This window comes from Calliphora vicina, chromosome 3 (genome assembly GCF_958450345.1).
Source record: "Calliphora vicina chromosome 3, idCalVici1.1, whole genome shotgun sequence".
NCBI classification, from domain to species: Eukaryota; Metazoa; Arthropoda; class Insecta; order Diptera; family Calliphoridae; genus Calliphora; species Calliphora vicina.
In genome coordinates this window covers 80,145,453-80,168,699 of record NC_088782.1, presented here as the reverse complement: position 1 = coordinate 80,168,699, position 23,247 = coordinate 80,145,453, and the positions used below count along the sequence as shown (strand labels likewise).

General features: G+C 31.8%; 1 protein-coding gene across 2 annotated transcripts in view; it reads right to left on the bottom strand.

The window, feature by feature from the left end:
• Window positions 1-23,247, bottom strand: part of DIP2 (disco-interacting protein 2) — a 282,433-nt gene that overhangs the window by 121,009 nt on the left and 138,177 nt on the right. For both annotated transcript variants that reach the window (XM_065505424.1, XM_065505422.1), the window contains exon 7: window positions 13,008-13,557. In XM_065505424.1, coding sequence (XP_065361496.1) covers window positions 13,008-13,557 — 550 coding nt within the window. The remainder of the gene's footprint in view (window positions 1-13,007; window positions 13,558-23,247) is intronic.

Below are 23,247 nucleotides of genomic sequence, written 5' to 3'. Positions count from 1 at the left end.
GCTGACGTAGTCCCAGGGTGGAGTTGGTGGAGTTATCGTAGGGCCACTAGTTGATAGCACGCTATCACTACGTCCAACAAAAAAAAAAAGATAGATAGATAGATGTCATTTCCATTATCGTTTAACCTTCGCTTTACCAAAGGTTTTTTATATACATGGTTTACCAATACCCACCCGGTGGTACAGTGAGACTTAATTTCATTTAAATCGAAACAAAATTAAAAAACTTATTAAACTAGTATAAACGAAGAGGTCACCAGGCCGTAATTTTTTCGCTGTATTCGAGGATTGCGTTTCATTCGCATTGGTTAATGGTTATCGTCGTCTAACTGTACAGCGTTACGGTTTCTCGAAGTTTTTCACAATCGTGTTGTTTATAATTTATAACCTAAAATTTGTTTTGCATATTTATTTTTTCCTGTTTTATATGTAAACATACTTTTAAAATTCTGCATAATACGGTTAAATAATAAGAAATTTATGTGTACCTTAGGGTGGCCCTTAATAAACGAAAGTTGGATTTTGGCCATTCTCACCCCCCAAGTTTGTTGAAAATTAGTAAAAAAATCATCCTGAAAAATTTTTAGGTAAATCGGTTGGGGTTAAGACGTGCCGCAAGCCCTCTGAAGTTTTGAGATGCATTTACAAGGGGAAAAAAGGCATTTTTTTCAGTTTTTGTAAAAATTTTGCCATTAAAAAATTACTTTTGTAATTTAATTTCAAAGAATCGAAATGTGTACGTAATTGTCGTTCTGCCAGGCCATTAACGTGTCTCAGGCAACTAGAACAAGAAATGTAGGAACAAAATTAACATATTTTGATAAATATTAAAATAAAAGCTCATTTTTACTTAAAATATGCCCATATATACTTGTATATGAGTTTTTGTCTTCGTAGGATACCGTTAACCTATTCTTCGGTATGAATAAAAAAATAACGGCAGTTTCAAAACTCCAATTTCAAATTTTTAAAAATTTTGTTAAACAAATTTCAGAATTTTTTGATCATCTCATTGGGATTTATTAAGAATATAATAGGGAATTAAATCGTGAAAAAATTATGAAAATATCTCTTATAGTTTTTCCGTACCTGTGATTTAAATTTTGAAATTTTCGAGAAAAACCATTTATTTGGCAATTTTTAGGCGCATGAGCTCTATTTCCTTACTCTTGTGAATTTTAAGCAAAACTTATTTCGAATATTATAGTCCAGATAATTCTAAATATATTCTGAAACTTTTACTGAAATCGGAAAATGCTAACCCTTAAATCGTGAAGGTCAAAGGTCAAATTTTTCAATATTTGGAATTTCTCTTGGAAAGATTTCGAAATCTTGTATATTTTTGGGCCGATTTTGATGAAATTGAACAAAAATATAACACAAAGCCTAGTATTTACAAAAACAGCAGAATTTTTAATAACTTTAACATTTTTTGACCGATTTCTGTTTTTTATGTTTCATTAGAAAGACAATTACGTACATATTTCGAATCTTTTAAATTAAATTGCAAAAGTAATTTTTTAATGGCAAAATTTGTACAAAAACTGAAAAAAATGCATTTTTTCCCCTTGTAAATGCATCTCAAAACTTCAGAGGGCTTGCGGCACGTCTTATCCCCAACCGATTTACCTAAAATTTTTTCAGGATGATTTTTTTACTAATGTTCACCAAACTGGAGGGTGAGAATGGCCAAAATCCAACTTTCGTTTATTAAGGGCCACCCTAGTGTACCTACGATAATTGATTAACTATTATTATTATTATTTTTTTTTTTCATTTTCATTTATTTGTTGTATCTTCATTATTTAATGAACTAACAATAAGTGCTACAAATCATATATCTAATAATTATTATTTAATAAGTCCAGCCAGTGCCGGACGAAAAATTTTGTATTCATGGTTGTTTTGGTTAAATTGACATTCTTCCTTCTAGATTAGGTCTGTTGTGTCCCTCCTTCTTAATCGAGTGTGGCCACGGTTAACTACTATGTTGCGTGCCAATGGGTTTGGCTGAACTTCAAGTTTTTTAAATATTTTTGTACATTTTTCGAGATTTCAGTTTTTACAATGGGCACGTTAAGATCTATGTGTATATTCGCGTTTTTTATATACCAGGGGACAACTGTGAGCATTCTTAGAAACTTGTTTTGGCGTCTTTGGATATTTTCTACATTTGACGCTGAGGCCGTGCCCCATTACTGTATGCCATAACACCATATCGGTTTTATGATCATGCTATGAAGTAGAAGTTTACAATCTAAACTAAGCGTAGAGTTTCTGCCAATAAGCCAATTAATTTGAATTGAATTGATTTCAATTTCAATTGAGTCAACTTTGCATCTATATGACTTTTCCATGTAAGGCGACGATCGAGATGTATTCCGAGGTATTTCACTTCCGATTGTTGAATTATTGTTTGGTTATTGATGTGAATAGGGGGCATGATTCTCTACGCAATGTAAATGTTATGTGTGTACATTTACATCTAATTCAAATATGTGATTTTGTAAGTAACGAGACGCTTCTTGAGGGTTTTCATGAATGCTTAGAATAGCAGTATCATCAGCAAATGTTGATGTATGAGTGTGATTGTTAGTTGGCATATCAGACGAATATATCAAATATAAAAAAAGTCCCATGCTACTGCCTTGGGGGACTCCAGCTTCAATGGGTTGTGCAGTACTTAAAAAGTTTCCCTCTTTAACCTTAAATGTTCGACCAGTTAAATAGCTTTCCAACAGCTTATGTGTGTTTGCGGGTAAATTTTGACTCAATTTGTATATTAATCCAGCATACTATACCTTATCAAACGCTTGAGAGATGTCGATGAAGAGTGCGGAACAGTATTTCTTTTCTTCAAACGCTTTTCTCACCTTATTTCCAAGTCTATGGGTTTGTTCGATAGTATTGTGTTTTCTTCTAATCTCGAATCTCAAAACGTAGGGGTACGGCTGCTCCAAAATGGGGTGCAACAGGTGGCAACTCAATTGCTTCGTTTGATGTGTTCGGTGTAAATACTTTTTGTAAATGATTAACAAACAGATTCCCTTTTTCAGTATCATTTCTTGCCCAACCGCCACTTGAATTTCGCAAGGGGGACTTACATATAACGGGTCTTTTAAGACTTTTTGTTGCTCGCCAGTAATCCGATTGCGGGGTTGCGTCCAGGCTTTCTAAATATTTATTCAATTTTATACAATCTTTAAGCTTCGATTTTAGTTGGGGGATCTGTGCAATTGCCACTCTCTTCGAAATCTTCTTTTTTCATTTAAGAGCCGTTCGACATCTGCAGAATTAATTCTATTATATCTGAATTGTCGGGGGTTTGGGCAGCATGTTGAGCAGCCAATTTGAGATTTTTATCGAAATTGATAAGAGAGTGATCGATGTTTTCTGGTGTTCTCAGCGGTATGTTTTCCGAGCAATGTGTACTGAGGTATTTTTTATATTTGAGCCAATTTATTCTTGTGCCTGCCATCGCTAAATTACCAGTCGGGGATACAATTTCTAGGGGCTCGATAAAGTAATAATAGTGGGTGAGTGATCTGAAGATAGTTCCAGCGAGGATTCAATTTGAATCATTTCTCTAGGGATATTTTTCATCACGCTAAAATCAATAACATCCGGTATTTTTCGTGGGTCAGTAGGCCAGTAAGTAGGTTGGCCGCTCGAAAGCACATGCAAACCCATTTTAGAAATTGAGTCGAACAAAACACGACCTTTAGGGGTAATCAGTCGTGATCCCCAGAATGTGTGCTTAGCATTATAATCGCCAGCAGCCAGGAAACGGGGGCCTAGTGATTTAAAAAATCTATTATATTGACTTTCTGTAATTGAGAATCTAGGGGTTCAGTATATCGATGAAATCACTAAGTTTCGATGATAATCTTCAAGACAGATTGTAGTAGCTTGAAGATAATCTTCGCAAAAATCACACATTAAGTAGTGTTTTATTCGAGCTTTTATTAAAATTGCCGAGCCTCCGCATGCTCTACCTCTGGGATCTTTGGTGTCATATATTACATATCCATTTATTCGAAATGATCTTCTGGACGTCAAATGAGTTTCAGAAACCAGCATTACATCAATTTGTTGGTTTCTTAAAAAATATTCGAGTTCGTTTTTGTGTTGGCGTATGCCGTTTGCATTCCAAAAACATATTCTTAGGCAGTTCATGGTCTGTTAAGCACAGCCTGCAATAACATTGATTGCATCTTAAGCATTTCTTGCATCATGTTACTCATTGAGTTTGTAAAGTTATTTACCGATTGCACAAGAGTTTCTATTGTAGATTCTAGTCGGGTAAAATTGAAAATTGGCGTTTGTTCTCTTACCTCTGGGTTCACATTTTCGTTTTGGAGTTGACGGACTTGCGTCTGAGTTTGGTTGTTTCTAAGTACATTTGCATATGTTACTTTGTTGTCATATGTCTGTTGCAACGGGGGGTAGTTAAAATTGATGTTATTTAATGGCTGAGCGGGGAAAATCTTTGGTTTGCTGCGTGGTTACCTCCGGATCATCTTTGGATTTGTTACATTGGGATGTGTTATGCAACTCCCCGCAAATAACACATACTGGTGGCAATTTGCAATATGCCTTGGTATGTCCATATTCTTGGCAATTCATACATTGGACGGGGCCAAATCGTTTGTGTGGTTCTTCTACCGTAATTTTACGATGCAATAAGTACATCAGGTTATATATGGAATGTGTTTCATTTTTTTCAGGTTTATGTCACCTGGTTCAAGTTCAACACGGAAGAGTGGTTGGGTTTTTTTTTTGGCGATTTCTAATATTTATCACATTCTTTGTCCTAAAGCCTTTATCTTCTAAGCTTTGCTTTATTTCGAGTGGTTTAACATTACAGTCAATACCCTTTATTACAACTTGTAGACCCTTACTTTCTTTCAGCTGATAAGTGTAAAAACTTTTCTTTTGAGTTTCAAAATATGTTACAACCTTTCTATAATCATTTTCGCTATTGACCTGTATTTTAGTTTCGTGAATCGTGCGTTTCTTGATTGGGATAACGTAAAAAGAGTTCTCTCCTATTAATGAGATCACGCTCTGAACCAGTGAATTCGAATTATTTTCTCTTTAGTAAATGGGGGGTGGTTTTGTAGAGTGGATTTTATTTACTGGTTCGTCTGTTTCACATTCCAGAATAGAAAAACGATTTTCATTGTTTAGTCTATCAGGTTCACTATCCTTATATAATTTAGCCAAGGGTGCCGCTTTCGAAGACTTGGGACTTCGTGCCCGTTTCAATACTGTTTCCATTCAAACCTGTATTTGGGATTTATTATCTTTATTTAATGGTTGACCAATCTTGGGTATAGCGCCGCTTAATGGGTTAATATTATATGTAGTCAGTGTGTTGGATTTCGTATCTGAAGCTGATATAGCCAGCATACTTTCAGTCATAAGTAAAAGATTGTTATTTTCTGGAACAGCTGTTGAATTTTCTTTTGTTTGACAATTATTTGTTGTTGTCGAACGAAGGATTAAAGTTACATATTACAAATACTTAATTCTGCAAAAAAACTTCAATGCCAAAAATCATGTCGAAATTAGCCTGTAATCTCAGAATCACCCATATACATATGGGGCAATGTTAGTTCTATTGGATAGTAATTCGGACACCATTTTTCAACAAGATCGGTCAAGAACTCTCTGAGTTATAGGAGGTCAAAATTTGACATTTTGGCCAAACAGGTGTTTTTTCGAAAAAAAAAAATTAAAAAAATTTAATAAAATATTTTTTATTTTTTTTTTTTAAATCAAAAATATTTTTGACTTTTTTTTTAAGAAAGCTTAGGTCTTTTCATAAGCGACCTATATGGTCGCTTAGTGGGATGCGAGTGGGATATCTATCAAAAAAAATATTTTGTAACTCAAGATTTAAAATTTTTGAATTTTTTTGCAAAATCAAAAACTTTGTTGACTTTTTTTAAAAAAATGGACCCATTTTTTAATTTTTTTTTTTGCTCAGAAGAAAGCTTATGTGTTTTCCTTTAACACCCTTTTTGTCGCTTAGTGGGATGCGAGTGGGATATCTATAAAAAAAATGTTTTGTAACTCAAGACATACAATTTTTTACTTTTTTTTGAAAAATCAAAAACCTTTTTGACTTTTTTTTCCAAAATGGACTCTTTTTTATTAATTTTTTTTCTCAAAAGAAAGCTTAGGTCTTTTCCTTTAAAACCTTTTTGGTCGCTTAGTGGGATGCGAGTGGGATATCTATCAAAATAAATGTTTTGTAACTCAAGACAAAGGTTTTTAAATTTGCACTATTTTTTCATATTTGTGTGTAAACCTTAAAAATTAAACTTACGCAGAGAAACTAGACACATTAGCTTTTCCGATGGTATGTAACATACCCAACTAAAATTTCATAGCCTCGATACTGTAATACCCATAATATGTTAACCTCAGGAATAAAAATCACTTTTTTTGTCAATCCTTTCTTGGCGTTATTAGATTCATCTACTGATTTCGCTGTTGGCTTCTTTTTTGGCTTTGGAAAGAAATCGCATTGAGTAGATGCAGAAAACTTTTTTAATTTGAGTCTTCCATCGACAAGCGGTATGAAAGCATGGTATTGAGCAGTGCCATCGATTGTTACCGCAGCATCGAATCTGCTCTTTAGTGTTTTCAATGTTTCCTCATGATCCTCTTTGCTACTAAAAACTATTTTAGTTTCTTTACAATAATTCTTTGCCCAATGGAATAAAGCAGTCGCATCTAAGATGCGATCTTGATGAGAGCACTGGAGGCTATACTTCGCTGCATTTCTTTTGAGGTTTGCTCCAATACCATCACATGCTCCTTTACCATGAGCAGTATGATGAAAATGCCACTCAGCTGGCATTCCAAAATCTTTTTCATGAGCTGTAAGATTTGCGAAGCTACTTTTGTTTTTAAAATGTTGACGAGCTCCGTCCGAAACGTAGTATACCTTTTCTACTGTAAATTTTGATTTTAGATAATTTAGTATTATCTTCTGGTACTCATAAACTGCAACGGTGTCATGTTTTAAATCGTCGGATATGATTGCCATACTTTTGTGTTCCAGGTTTTCTTCTTTCATGTAGTAAATAACTACTGTGAATATAGTTGCTTGGTCGTTATTGAAGTGGAATGCTTGTATGGAATCCTGAAGAACATATTTATAGTTCTCTGCGAAATCAAATGAAATAATGAATTCACCAGACTTCAAATGTGTTTTCAAGTCCTTAAAGAATGACCACTGCTCTTTGACTAAAAAGTCATGGGTTCTCAAATTTAGCAATCCTCTACACAGTTCTTCCACAAAATCATCCACATTTAAAATTATGGTTTTCAGTGTGCATCTTTCAGTCTGAAGCCAAGATTCAAATTTTAACTCCTCAATACATTCTCGATCAAAAGAGTTGATTAAATTTTCTTTGATGGATGTGGTTTCCGGGCAATTCGAACATTCACCTAAGTGGCAAGAAGTTGTAGCATTAGGGCACATAGTCAATTTAAGGCAATCGCGGTAATGGTGTAAATCTTCTGATGAATCATCTTTTAAGTAATTTAAGTTGATTTCCTTCAACATCAATTTAACATTTTCATGGTAAATACAAACACATACTGTGTGAGTTCCGCTGCTTCCTGCCAAAACGCAATGTTTTGGCCTCAGTTGTGTAAATTTTGTGAATCCAATTTTGACATCCTCGTATTCAGATTTAAATGTTGCGAATAATTCATTCAGGTTACAGAGAACCATTCTCTTCTGCATTTGAACTTTCTTGCCATCGATTCGTACATACATCCAGTCTTTCATGCCTGCCATCAGGCGACTCATATCATCTCGCTGATATAACTGAGTTATTAGAGATTTAGTATCGCACTCCAAAGTTTTTCCCTTCTTTTTGTTTGGGAGTGTGAGAATCCCATGCTCAGCAACCAATTGTTTATCAATTCTTGCTTTTCGTTGAGACGTTCCAAACTCAGTCATTGTTTTTGCAGAACTCCATGTTCTTGGAGCAAGCGTGAGAAGTTGAATTCTTTCAGCTTCACTCTGTGACGTTTTGTATTTCTCTTTTATTTGTTCAAGAACTTCTACTGCATCCTTATGGTATTGGTTTCGACACTCATTCGTTGAATTTGAAAAGTTAGAATAACCATCATCATCAACAGTTCTGTCTTCATTCTCGGAATTACTTTTGTCTTCATCTGGAATAACTTCAACGCAAGGCTCATTACTATTCAAATTCGGAAATTCGTTCAACTTTCCGAGCTCTTTCCTGCATGATCCACAAATTTTCAATCGTTTTGACAGCGTAGGGAATTTTTTTAATAAGCCGTCGGAAATATTTCGCATATCTGATGATCTGTGCTTCATTTTGTTAAAGGGATTAAAACAAAAAGACGAATAAATTTCATTTTCAACCTTAGCCTTTTTAGAAGTCGTAGACATTTTGAATTTTGTAAGTATTTATGTAAATAACACACGTCTTAACTTTAACGCTGTTTCTAAAAAACTGATATGTCTTCAGAATGACAATAAATAGTTTTTTAGGATCATATAGGTAGTACGTTTTAATGAATGAGTCTAAAATCTTTTATTAGGGTCAAGAAGGGCTTACATACTAAAGTACCTAGTTTAACCAAATGTTACAAATAATAATAAAAATAAACCACCATATAAATAACCTACCTGTCAACTTCTACCTCTCCACCCACTTCTTAAAGTCAAATGTCATAAAATAATAAATAAACTGGTACTTCGGAGAAGGGCCATAAAATATTTCCACTTGATTCCAAAAATTTGTTTCTGGGGCACCTGATATTTTAACAATGAAAATCACGTGTGCTGAAAACTACCTCTAGGATTGACTAAAAAAGCCGCAAGATACAAAACTCAGACAAATTTTGGGGGTGGAAAATTAATAGCGGTCGGCCTCATATTGCACCCCTCCAGTGGCTATTATCGGTCAGTTGTTGTGGTTTTTATTTTTAAGGTTTTAGAAACACTTACACACAAATATGAAAAAAAACAATTTAAAAACATTTGTCTTGAGTTACAAAACATTTATTTTGATAGATATCCCACTCGCATCCCACTAAGCGACCAAAAAGGTTTTAAAGGAAAAGACCTAAGCATTCTTTTGAGAAAAAAAAATTAATAAAAAAAGAGTCCATTTTGGAAAAAAAAAAGTCAAAAAGGTTTTTGATTTTTCAAAAAAAAGTAAAAAATTGTATGTCTTGAGTTACAAAACATTTTTTTTATAGATATCCCACTCGCATCCCACTAAGCGACAAAAAGGGTGTTAAAGGAAAACACATAAACTTTCTTCTGAGCAAAAAAAAAATTAAAAAATGGGTCCATTTTTTTTAAAAAAAGTCAACAAAGTTTTTGATTTTGCAAAAGGAAAAGACCTAAGCTTTCTTAAAAAAAAATAAAAAAAATAAATAAAAGGGCCCATTTTGAAAAAAAAGTCAAAAATATTTTTGATTTAAAAAAAAAACATCAAAAATATTTTATTAAATTTTTTTAATTTTTTTTTTCCAAAGATTGCATAAATAGCTATCTAAACTATTTGGGACACATTTTGCTAAGAACAATAGGTAATATGTTATATGGATAAAAAAAAACACCTGTTTGGCCAAAATGTCAAATTTTGACCTCCTATAACTCAGAGAGTTCTTGACCGATCTTGTTGAAAAATGGTGTCCGAATTACTATCCGATAGAACTAACATTGGTGCAAATTTCATCGCGATCGGAAGACATCGATTTCAAAAGTTGGTTCACTTGACGTGAAATGCCCCATATATATTTAGCATGAAACATCGGAAATTACCAAATTATTTAATTAGCAAATAAAGAATTTTGCATTTAAAATCCGGTCGCACTTAAACTTTAATATCTGCTTAAAGAAAAATGCGATTTCATAATGTTCAACCATAAATTTTATATTATTTATTAACAGATATGAATATGCAAAAAACTAGTAATAAAAATTCTAGCTTTTGACTTGATGGTACCCATTAACTTTTGCACAACTTTTCGGTCCACCTGTGCTGCATATTTATTCCAAGCAGATTACATTTTTTATTGTCGATAATAGCGCTTCCATTCTTCTTTAATTTAGCTTTGTTGACAATAGCCCAATATTTTTCATATGTTTTGGTATTACATAGACAGCTTTGGAATAGTGACAGGAGGTCAAATCGGGCCAAAACTTTAATGAAAAATGGTGTTGTCTAATAAAGGGTAGCAAACGTTTTTAAAGACATTCTTTGATGGAAATATCCGAAGTCATAGTTGTAGAGGTTACAAACGGAGCACTCTTACGACCGCAACTGAAAATACCTTGCCACAACATTACCTTCTTCTTAAATTTATCCATTTTTGTATATTTATATTTTTGATTGACACTCCCGCAGGGTTGGGGGTAGTGCATTAAATATTTAGTGCACTAAGGTTTCCACTAAATCCCACTATAGTGACAACATTGTGATTTTCCACTATTTTTCATCACTATAGTCGTAGTGAAAAATATTTTAACTACCACTAAAAAAATTAGTGGTAGTGAAAATTTTTCCACTAATTTATAAACAGGTGTAATTTATATTTATTTTCCGAAAGAATCGTTAAAATAACAAATTAACTCGGAGTAAAAATAAAACACGTCCAGTTTCAATCACGAACAATTTAACAATTTTTTTCAATTTGAATCAATAAATTTCATCACTTTTAAAGATGTCCAAGGGAACTTTTTTGTCCGATCAAGAAAAGATTCCAATTAAATTTTTTCACGACCAAGGATGTTCCAATAGAGAAATTGGACGTAAAATCGATCGTTCGGAAAGTGTGATGCGAAATTTCTTCAAGAAAGGTCAAAATTATGGAGTTCGCAGACCTACAAAGGGAAATACAAAACTAACAAGAAGACAACATTATCTAATAAAACAAGAAGCAACCCGCAACAAATTGAATTCCACACAAATAAAGAATAAATTGAATCTTCCAGTGACTTCCAAACACGTTGCACACATTTTACGAAACGATGAAAACATAAAATGGAAAAAGCCGAAATGTAAACCAATGCTAAAAAGCTCCATAAAGAAAATCGTCTAAAATTCGCAAGAAAATATATGAAATGGACAGATGAGTGCAAAAAAAGTAATTTTCTCAGACGAAAAAAAAAATAATTTAGACGATCCTGACTCATACTCATGATTTTGGCACGATTTGAGATCAAACGATGTTCGGATGTCAAAACGTAATTTCGGTGGTGGCAGTGTTATGGTTTGGGCAGCGTTTTCTGCAGTTGGCAAGTCGAAAATATGTTTTGTTCCGACAAAAATGAATAGTGCGATTTATAATGAACTGTTGGAAGATGCTCTTCTTTCATTTATGGATGAAAAAATGGATGAAGATTGTATATTCCAACAAGATAATGCTGCAATCCAGGTTTCTAAGCAATCTAAATCTTGGTTTAATGAACATAACATTGCTCTGTTGGACTGGCCGGCTTGTAGTCCGGACTTAAACCCAATGGAGAACTTGTGGGGATACATGGCCGTAAAGTTTATGCAAATAATGCCCAGAATGAAAGCATAATGACTGTGACAGAGCTGAAACAAAGAATTAAACAAGTCTGGTAGGAAATTGATTCCGATCTGCTTAAAAAATTAGTGGAATCAATGCCAGACCGTATTTTTGAAACAATCCATAACAAAGGATCATCCACACATTATTAATAATGCTACAGTGGACCATAAATTAAAGTGCGTTTGTAGGAAAATACCCTTAAAAGCTGTTAATCTCGAAAATTAAGTAAAAAAATAAAGTACAAATGAATTTTTTTTGTAAACAATATTTTAAGTAAAGTCTTAACTAATTTAATAAAAAAATTTGTAGCCCCCTAAATATGTTCTTGTTTAATTATTAAAATTTTTTTTAAAAAAAGTATTGTGCGTTTATAGGAATATGCACCAGTGTATTATTATTGATTTTATAAAGTTTTTTGCTTCTCCTGTAAAAAAAATAAAAGTGTAATTACGTCCGTTTGCATTTAAGGTGACGATATGTGGATTCGATTTACAGAACACATAAATATGTGAATTCATTTAAAGGAGCAATTAAAAAAAATGCATTTGATAAATTTAAAAATGCAACTTTTATAAGGTTTTGTAAATCAATAACAACTTTTGGATAATGGTTTATTTATATTTGAAAGAGGACGTTTTCTTAAGTAAATGGTTTTTTGTATGAAGAAAAGTGTTGGTGTTAAATATAAAAATATATTGGCTAAACAATTTTGTTGTTTAGCCAATTTAACATTTTTGAAGATTATTTGAAACAATTTAAGGACATTTCAGATGCATGTGCATCATGAATGGATTTTTTTAATTATGTAGTCTGTATTATCTAATAATTATCTTTCAAATGCATCTTAAATCAATAAAACCTAACGTCAGCTTCATAAGATACGAATTTATAATTATACACATTTATACTCATTATACTCAATTTTTTTAATTTTTCCAAAAATTAAAATTGCAAGTTCTTCGAAATTAAAATAAATAAAAATGGAAATGTCCGAATATGATCAAAATAGGAAGGTGAATTTGTTTGTGGTTTCTTATGGAATTGATGATATATAACAATGTATAATGACACTACTGAACAGTAAAAAAGGGCTTCGCTTGCAAAACATATATTTTATTTTAATACGACTTTGGTACGCTGATCAAAAATATATGTGAACAGTTTTAAAACCGCAATAACGTGGAATTTTAATGTCAAGTGTTAAAAACTGAACATGATTTTAAAATCTGCGGAAGGTAAACAATTAATTGAGTACAATTTGTTATAAGCAATTGAAAAATTCTTATTTTTCAATACGATTTTTAAATTTTTGGCACGAGGAGCTCTTATCAAAAAATTGTATTTGTGCAGTAGTGTCATTGGGATAAAATTAAGAATAACAACCTTATTAGCTTAAAAAAGGTGTAATTTATATTTACCTTAATGGATCATTATTAGGATACACCAGAGCAACTCTGTCACCGGGCTTTAAAGTCACTTGTTCAGGACCTTTACTGAATATTTTCGTCGACAAAGCATATGCAATCTTTTGAGCTCTAGATAAAAGTTTGCCATATGTTAATGTAGTCGTTATCTTTCCATTGGGATCAACAACGGTAGCCATAGGAGACTTAAAGGAGTTTATGCCAAAGCGTTGGACTGCTGCCTCTAGAGAACGAGGCAAACTTGCTGACACTGATAACTGTTCGCCTTGGACAGAACTCATTGTACTACCTTCTGGTTTTGGGGCATTTGGATCTTTAGGATTTGCGGCTATTTCAAGTTCGATGTCATTGTCTTCATAAAATTCAGGAAGTGGCCGTCGTTTGGGTCGTTTAAGTGTGTTGAGCAATTGTTGAATTTTAGCTGAAACTTTCCATTTCCCATTGCCGTCTTCATTGACATCAGTTTGAGATATATTGACATATCGAGTTACCCGATCCGCAGCTCGACGAGTATTGTTAAACTGTGTTATATCTGGAGCAGCATCTGTAACAAAGAAATTAACGATATTTATAATTGTTTTATATCCTACAAGTATTGCTTTTGACTAGGTTTTAAGATTTTTCGGACTTTTCAACATTATTTAAATGTATACCATCTAAATAACTAGTTTTATTTCTAATATTATTGTTTTATTAAAAACTTTAATGGTCTTAATCTTTACATATCGAGCTTACTGCTTTTATTTATACATTCATTCGATTCAATGAAACTCCTTTTCACTTCTGTATTAATCAATAAGATGTTAATGTACATATACAGTAGAAGACAAAATCGTTCACCAAAAGTCCATAAAATTTTGTATTACAGAAGAATTTTATTATTCACTATTTATATGAAAAATATTAATTAATTTTAAAAGAGGATCAATTTACTAGCATAAACAATACACAAAAACTAAATTAAATACAATATACTACTTTAAAAACAAAAGTCGGTGTGAACAGTTTTGTCCCTTGTTTCAAAAACAGAGTAATTGTAAAATTGTTATTTTGTATGACCGCCACGTGACTTTGATTTGACAAACTATTTACAAGATTTTCGGAAATGTTTGGGCTTATATTTCGCCCAAATTTCCATTTCAAATGGTGTTATGGCATACAGCTATGGGGCACGGCCTCAGCGTCAAATGTAGAAAAGATCCAAAGACGTCAAAACAAGTTTTTAAGAATGATCATAGTTGCCCCATGGTATATCAAAAACGCGAATATACACAAAGATCTAAACGTGCCCCTTGTAAAAACTGAGATCACGAAGAATGCAGAAAAATATTTAAAAAAGCTTTAAATTCACCCAAACCCATTGGCCCGCAACATATTAGTTAACCGTGGCCACACTCGATTAAGAAGGAGGGACACAGACCTAATCAAAAGACTAGAAGGAAGAATGTCAATTTAATAAAAGCTAAATGAATAAACAATTTTTCGTCCGGCTCTGGATGGACTAATTAAATTATAATTATTAGATATACGATTTGAAATACTTGTTGTTAGTTCATTAAGTAATGAAGATTCAATAAATAAAAAATGAAATAAAAAAAATTGTCCTAATATTCGCGATAGGGTTTAAATGAGTGGACTGGGAAGGCAATTCGAGCAGTTTGATTTCGTTATCAACAAACCATTTTTTTTTTTTGGTATTTTCGCTGTGTTCTTAGGATCATTGTCCTGCATAATTATTTCTTGTTGACTATGTTCAACACCGAAAATATCCAGACTCGGGAGATAAAAGTTCTCCAATATGGTAATATAGTCTGTGGCACTTATACTACACTTATACTGATACGCAGTACAGTGTTGCTAATTTTGAGATAGCGGCCAAGTCTTTTGTTTTGCCGCCAATTTTTAATTTTAAATACTCATATTAAAGCTAACACCTGAGAACCTCAGAAGCCAAAAATTCAGGTCTCTATGTAAACATTTAAACAGGGTGATTCAATATGCACCTTTTTATTATCTGACTGAAAAGTAGGATTTTGTAATAAATTTTGAAAATTCAATCACTTATAACTTTTTATTTACAAAAGGAGTTTTTATGAAATAAACGGTTTTCGTTAAAATCGTTTCATAGCTTTAATATCAATGCAGATGTATGTATGTTTCCACCAATTTTGAAATCGCTTTTATAATATTTTTAAAGATGTGTTAAATTTTACATAAATTTAAGGTTTGATGGAATAGAACCTTAGGGAATTCCTAATATTTCGTAAAGAAACCTAGTACCATTTTAAAGTACGTACTCTCTCCTTTATTCACATACCCATTTCGTTTTGTGTTTTTTTGCTCTTTTTGAGCTTGATAAATTTTTTTGACTTAAGTCTGATGTTTGTACTCTATACCACCATACATGTTGTATAGTATAAATGCATCCTTGTAAACAAAGTACAAAAGCAATTTTGAAGATATTTCGACAGAATTTGATACATACAATTTTTTTGGACCAAGGACGAAGCCTATTGAAACTGGCTGAAATCGGTCCATTATTTTACCTAGCCTACCTAATTAGGGTTCTATAGCTGAAAGAAAAAGTCGACTTTTCGACTTTTTCCGTTTTTTAAAAAGTCGACTCCTCGAACTTTCGACTTTTGGTAGTTTATGAAAAGTCGACTTTTCGAACTTTCGACTTTTTAGTTAATCGACTTTTTTCGACTATTTTCGACTTTCCGACTATTTTCGACTTTTTCGACTATTTTCAACTTTTTACCATTTTTTGTAAAAAAATACATGGTTTCTACATTTATTGATGCGCCTTTTGTAATATTTAGCAATAAAAATAAAATTTATCAGGCGATAATAGTTAGAATAATGTTGTAAGAATTTTGTGTGGAAAAAAAGCTTTATTTTATAAACATTTATTTATTTATTATTTACATATACTAGCATACACTACAAAAAATGCAAGTGCAATATTTTGTTTAACAATCTAAAAAGTCGACTTTTATCGACTATTCGACTTTTATCGACTATTTTCGACTTTTATCGACTATTTTCGAATATTCGACTTTTGAGATAACATAATCGATTTTTCGACTTTTTTCCGACCAAAAAGTCGATTTCGACTTTTCGACTTTTTTCAGGAAATAGTCGATTGTTCGAACAATCGACTTATAGAACCCTAATACAAATGCCTCCCGAAATTGGACTTTATCCGTCATAAATGTAAATATAGGTATCTACACAGAAAAAAAATTCATAATTGGAATGAATTTTGTAATAAATATTATTAATCGAACTTGACTTTTTTTTCCCAAACTTATTTCATTCAAAATAAGAACATGTTCATAAATATTATAAAATTTTACATGACGGAAATTTTTGCTTTTTTTACTTAATTTTTTTAATAAATTGCATTATAATTGTATTATATAATGAATTAGTGCAAGAATATTTGCATAATAGCCATATATTGGCCAATATTTTAAGATAAAAAGGAGAATATCTGAAATTTAAAAATTATCATTAAACATAATAAAACATTCATAAATATAAAAGCATTTCATCCTCTTAAATCAATTTAATCATTTTCGCGCTTTTTATATCATTTTGCATCTGAAAATCATAAAAAAACTAAAAATTTTCCATGAAAAATTTCAAACATTTTTGAACAACATAAAAATAAAAATGAAATTGAAATTATATTTTTCCAGCCTTCTAGATTTTATTTCAAAACATAAAATATTAAAAAAATCATACTATTTAAGAAATTATTTATAAATGTTATGAATTGAAATCAATGAATTCGAATCATAATATTTATGTTGAAACTTTTTTCTGTGTACACAAAATTCCGAAAATCATTCATGAAAATAAATTATTGAAATTTTAAAGAAAAATGATTTTGCTCATTTTCTTAGTTTAGGTTATTATATCGTCGGGCATGACCGACCATACTTTCATACTTGTTATTATTATAACTCCTTACTACTATTATTCAATTTTATTGGAAAATAAAATATTTCTAATAATAAACTTTTCTAAAAAATTCAACATTTTATTTAAATTTTTTTTAATTATTCGACAAAAAGATACAATACAATAAATACTCAATTTTTTGTAATATATTTTATATGCAAATTGCAAAAAAAATTGCTTACTTAAATTATGGCTAATAATTCTTAAGAAAATAACTATAAATTTTCTAGACATCGTAACTACGTTCCGCCACAACAAAATATACAAACTAAGTCACCTATCAAACAAAAAAAAACCGCATTAAAGAATTCCGCCTGTGTCAAAAGTTATACAGTTTTTGCCGCCTATTTTAAATTTGCCACACTGTGCGCCGAAGTACACTTAGCTCATTGCCACGAAAACATCCCCAAACTATGATTGATCCAACCCCCAAATTTCATAGTTTGACATATGTTGAGATCTTGTACCTCAACGCGTTTAACAACCCATGTCCATGTGTGTCCATCTGACACCACCCGATTAATTTTAGTTTCATCAGACAAATTAACTTGTTTTCAATCGTCAATGGTGAAGTTTCCATACGATTTAGAGAACTTTAATCGAGCCTTATAAAGTTAAACACCTAAAGTTAAAACCTGGTTTTAATGTTAAAACCTTAATTAGCTAATTCTGCGTTCACACTGTTAGTTTTTATATATCTGGTTTTAACATTTATTGGAGAAACTGTATAACAGCTGTTTTTTTTATCAGCTGTTTTCAACATTTTGATGTTGGTAGCTCTGTTTTTTTTGTCACGGACGTTGACCCTATTGGCCTCTCTAAGCACTTAATTAGTTTCCACCGCAGTATCTGTGACTCCAGAAATGATTAAGATTATTTTGTTTTTTTTATCTTATTAGCCAGAATTGTACTTCAAAATTTAAGTACGATTCATACTCATTTGTACTTAGAAAAAGTATAAACGGGATTGATAAAAAAAATCAAGCGGAAATTTTCTTAAAACTGGAACGAAATTCTTGAATTAAGTAAGAAAATCTTGTTTTAAGTACAAGTGAGAAGTTAAATTAGTTAATTCTTAAACTTCAAATTAAGAATAAGATAACTAGAAATAGGAAAAAAATGATATTGATTCATACTAGAAAAAGAGCGGTATAAAATTTACTCTCTGAGCTGTTCTCAAAGTAATTTTCTACTCGCGCTGTCGCACAGTGGGAGAAAACCCTAATTTAGTGGAATTAAATTCGTATCTTCTAAACGCTTGGCCAAATTAATTTCATTTATATGGAAATATTGCAGGCAAGGGGGTAAGCTAATAAAGTAATGCAAAGTGGGTACTGTTACTTAAGTAGAATGAGCGGGAGAGGCTGCTAAACTACACTACCTCGGAAGAAATTCTATACTATTTTTAATTGTATGAAATTGTTTTAATATATCTTTCAAAAAATTTAAATTTTATAAGTAATTTTTTTTATAGCAAGTAACTATTTAAATCTATAGATTTTGGACATTTACCCTATTGTCGGCATAGGTCGAAATATTCATATGAAATTAAACTTTTTTTAATTTTATAAATAAGTTTATTTTTAAAAACGAATAACAATTACACTGTGCAACAACCAAAATCGGAATGGAGAAAATCGGGAAATATTAGGACCCGCTGTTATCAAAAAACTGGAGTCTGATGAATCACTAGGAAGTAATGGATCCAACAAAAGATGCATAACATCTTTCGATAACGGTTCCACTTTTGAATAACTTACAGAAGAAGTTCTGGACAATGTGGATATAACACAGCGTTAAAACAAATATATTAATATTGACATAAAACGCTTTGCAAATGTTATATTTTTATACCCTTCAGCTTCGTGAGAAGGGTATATATACAGTCAGCGTCAAAAGAAAGTGTACAACTTGTTTTTACATTTAAAACGTTTTATTTACATATTAAAAAACATTTTTTTCGCCAGTTCTAGTATATTTAACAAAACACTTAATTGTTCTCTTGCAATATATAAACAAAAAACTAAACTATTTCAACTGCAACAAAAACAGTAACAACAAAACCAAAAATACTCCATTGTTAACGCGTCAGAAAAAAGTGTACACATTTAGAATTGCAATAAGATTTTTCTAGCTACATAAAAAAATATATTGTTATTCTTTATTTTTGCCTAGATTATAATTTTTTGTGGATCTTGCTGCTAGTCTCATGAGATTTTAAGATAGTAGCTTTTCTTGTTTGATCGCGAGAACTTTAAAACCAAAATGGGAAAACAAACTGCAATTGAAACAAGAAATTAAGTCATAAAATTTAAAAATGAAGGCAAATCGTCACGTGAAATCTCCTCTATAATAGGAAGAAGCCATAATACTGTAAACAAATTATAGACAAACAAAAAAACAAAACGCCTTAACAACCTTGAAATACGATCGATTGTGAGAGCAGTGAAGAAAGTATTCACAGTAAGTGCAGTAAAATTATGCGAAGAATTAACAGATTCGTCTGGAGTGAGAGTTAGTAACAGTACGGTTCGCCGATCGCTACACCCAAATGCTCTATATGGTGGAGTTCCGAGAGAATAACCCCACATTTCCAAACGAAATAAAGAGCGACTTCGAGAATTCGCAAACAGGTATAAAAACCAAGAAAATTGTTTTGGAATAATGTGCTGTTTACGGACGAAAGCAAGTTTGAGATTTTCGGGAGTAAAAAAAAGAGTAAAATTTGGAGAAGCAAAAATCAAGAGTTCGACCAAAAAATGTACTATCCACCGTAAAGCATGGTGGTGGTTAGGTGATGGTGTGGGGGTGTATGGCGGCAAGTGGCATGGGAAAACTCATATTTATTGATGTTTGATGGACAAAACCGATTACCTAAACATTCTTATAGAAAATATGGAACCCATCATTAGAAAATAAAATCTAGACCGAACCTGGATCTTCCAACAGGACAACTATCCGAAACATACTTCTTAACTTGTTAAAGAATGGTTGTTGTATCATACACCGAAACAACTGGAACAACCCCCACAGTCACCGAACATTAATCCCATTGAACATCTGTGGTAGCATTTGGACAGACAGATCAGAAAATGAAATATTACCAGCAATGACTCTCTACACGAAATCCTGCAGGAAGAGTGGTTCAACATTCCAACATCGGTGACATCAAAATTGGTAGAAACAATGCCAAGGAGGCTTGAAACTGTTTTAAAACCCAAAAGATGTCAAATAAAATACTAAACACGTTTTTTCTTCTAATTCCCCTAAACTGTACACTTTCTTTTGACGCGTTAAAAATGGAGTATTTTTGGTTTTGTTGTTACTGTTTTTGTTGCAGTTGAACTAGTTTAGTTTTTTGTTTATATATTGCAAGAGAACAATTAAATGTTTTGTTAAATATACTAGAACTGGAGAACAAATAGTTTTTTAATATGTAAATAAAATGTTTTAAATGTAAAAACAAGTTGTACACTTTCTTTAGACGCTGACTGTAAGTTTGTCATTCCGTTTGTAATTTCTACATTTTTCATTTCCGACCCTATAAAGTATATATATTCTGGATCCTTATAGATAGCGGAGTCGATTAAGCCATGTCCGTCTGTCTGTCTGTCTGTCTATTGAAATCAATTTTCTGAAGGCCCCAGATATCTCCGGGATCCAAATCTTCAACAATTCTGTCAGACATACTTTCGAGAATTTTGCTATTTAAAATCAGCAAAATCCGTCCATAAATAACGGAGATATGAGCAAAAATCCGAGACAACCTCTGAAAATTTCATCAAAAAACACAATGTATTGCATGCTTTGACAAAAAAGCAACAAAATGTATGGTTGGATATGCAAGCTTTGCGTATTTTGTTTTTTTTTGTGTTTTGTTTCTTTTGGCGTTGTTGTTGTTTTTATACAACTAAACGTTTGTTTGGTTGTGTGTTGGTTTTTTGACAAAAAAACAACAAAACGTATGTTTGGATGTGCAAGCTTTGCGTATTTTGTTTTTTTTTGTGTTTTGTTTCTTTTGGCGTTGTTGTTGTTTTTTTTTTTATACAACTACACTTTTGTTTGGTTGTGTGTTGGTTTTTTTGACAAAAAATCAACAAATCGTATGTATTTTGTTTTTCTTTTCTTTTGTGTTTTGTTTCTTTTGGCGTTGTTGTTGTTTTTTATACAATTAAACGTATGTTTGGATGTGTGTTGGTTTCATTGCCTTGCGTATTTTGTTTTTTCTTTTGGTGTTCTGTTTCGTTTGGCGTTGTTGTTGTTTTTTGTGTTCTTGATAAAATTAGGATGCTGTACGCTGAAAGTGGGCAATGTACATACATACCTACATATATACTAATTATAAAAAATAATAATGCATCCACAACAAAGGTGAAGGGTATATAAGATTCGGCATAGCCGAATATAGCACTCTTACTTGTTTTTAAATAATACAGTTACTCTATTTATAAAACATAATACAGCAAGTCAATCGAAAACTTTGGATAAGTTTCTTTTTACATGTTTTCTTTTACTATATTATCTATATATAGATAATATAGTTGGTTCACTTGACGTGAAATGCCCCATATATATAAAAGAGTAACGTTACTGACTGACTGATTCATCATCCCACAGCCCAAACGGCTGAAGCTAGAATCACGAAATAAGAAGGGATTTTTGGAAATACGAACGTTTAGGGGGTAAAAAAGCCGAATATAGCTCTCTTACTTGTTAATCTAAATAAAGCACTACCATATTTAAAAGGACTCATAATTTTATGACAAATTTGGTATATTGGCATTTGTTTTTAGCAACTTCTAAGTAGTTAGAATTACATAAATTTCATTTTTCTATAATGTAATTACCAATAGCACTTCTTATATACAATCTTAAAAAAATAAGGAACAATTTAGTACGAGATTTTACATTTTACGTAGATGATTCCATCTACATAAAAAAAAGTAAAAATAAAACTTAAAGAAAACCTTGTACTATCCTGCTTAATAACAACTTTGAAAACAATTCTTCATAAAAAAAATTTCTGAAACATTTTTTACATTGTTGTCAATACCATACCACTGAAGTTATTAATAAATGTTAAATAGTTTTAAGTACAGCAACAACTATAGATTGAAACTACATAACAATAAATCAAATATGTCAAAGTTTTTTTTTATTTATTTTGCGCCACTAAATTGTTGATTTCTCCTACAGTGTGTCGGTTAGTTACATGAATAAACAAGCAATTTGCATCAGTCTGTTTTGTACGTTCCGTGTTGTTCTGTATTGTTTTCGGTCTTTTGTGTTGTATGAAAAAAATATGAGCGAGGCAGAAGTGGTTCCGGACAAAGAAGACACCCTCCTGCTTCTCAGGTAAGACCCCTTTCACACTAGGCAATTTAGTTGCGCAATTCTCTTGCCCAACAACAAAATAGCATTAAAAATTTTCGTCTCTTTAACCCGACATTACCTCTGGCATCGACAAACACAAGAGACTTGCGCAACTAAATTGCCTAGTGTGAAAGGGGTCTAACATACAATAGCTTGCAATATATGAAAGGTGAAAACATTAAGGAAGCAATACCTCCTCTTGGTCTTCGAATCGAATTTAGGAAGAAGCTTTTAAGTGGAAATAATTCAGGTAAGCATTTCGTGATTTTTGCAAATATAATTTAACATATCTTAATCTATAGTTTGGCATGACGACACAATTTCTGTCCAATCCAAAGTTGATAACTGGATAATTGAAGAAAATGACTTCCGTGGCAAACGAGTTTTAAGTAAGGTAATACTATAGATAAATTGTATATGTATTTCTTTTTTATCTCATATTGCAAGTATTATTATATATTAAATTAGCTTACATAAATAAATTAGCTTACATCAAGTACGAATTCGAGCTTAAATCAATCCTATTTTTGGATTATATCAAGTGCGAATTCGAGCTTAAATCTAGTTCAGAATTCTTGAAACAAGCTCATTTTGGGATTAATTCAATCTCGGACATTCTTAAATCAATCCGATTTTTGGATTATATCAAGTATGAATTCGTGCTTAAATCAAGTTTAGAATTCTTGAAACAAGCTCATTTTAAGATTAATTCAATCTCGGCCGTACTTAGGGAGAGCTAAAATTAAGATATTTGGACTTGATGAATAAGTACTTGAATCAAGTATTTTGTACTCGGTTTAAGAAAATCCGTACTTACCCTACTATTGACACCTCTCCGGATTGATTTAAGTACGGATTACTCAATTTTTTTATGAGTGTAGAAACTTTGTAT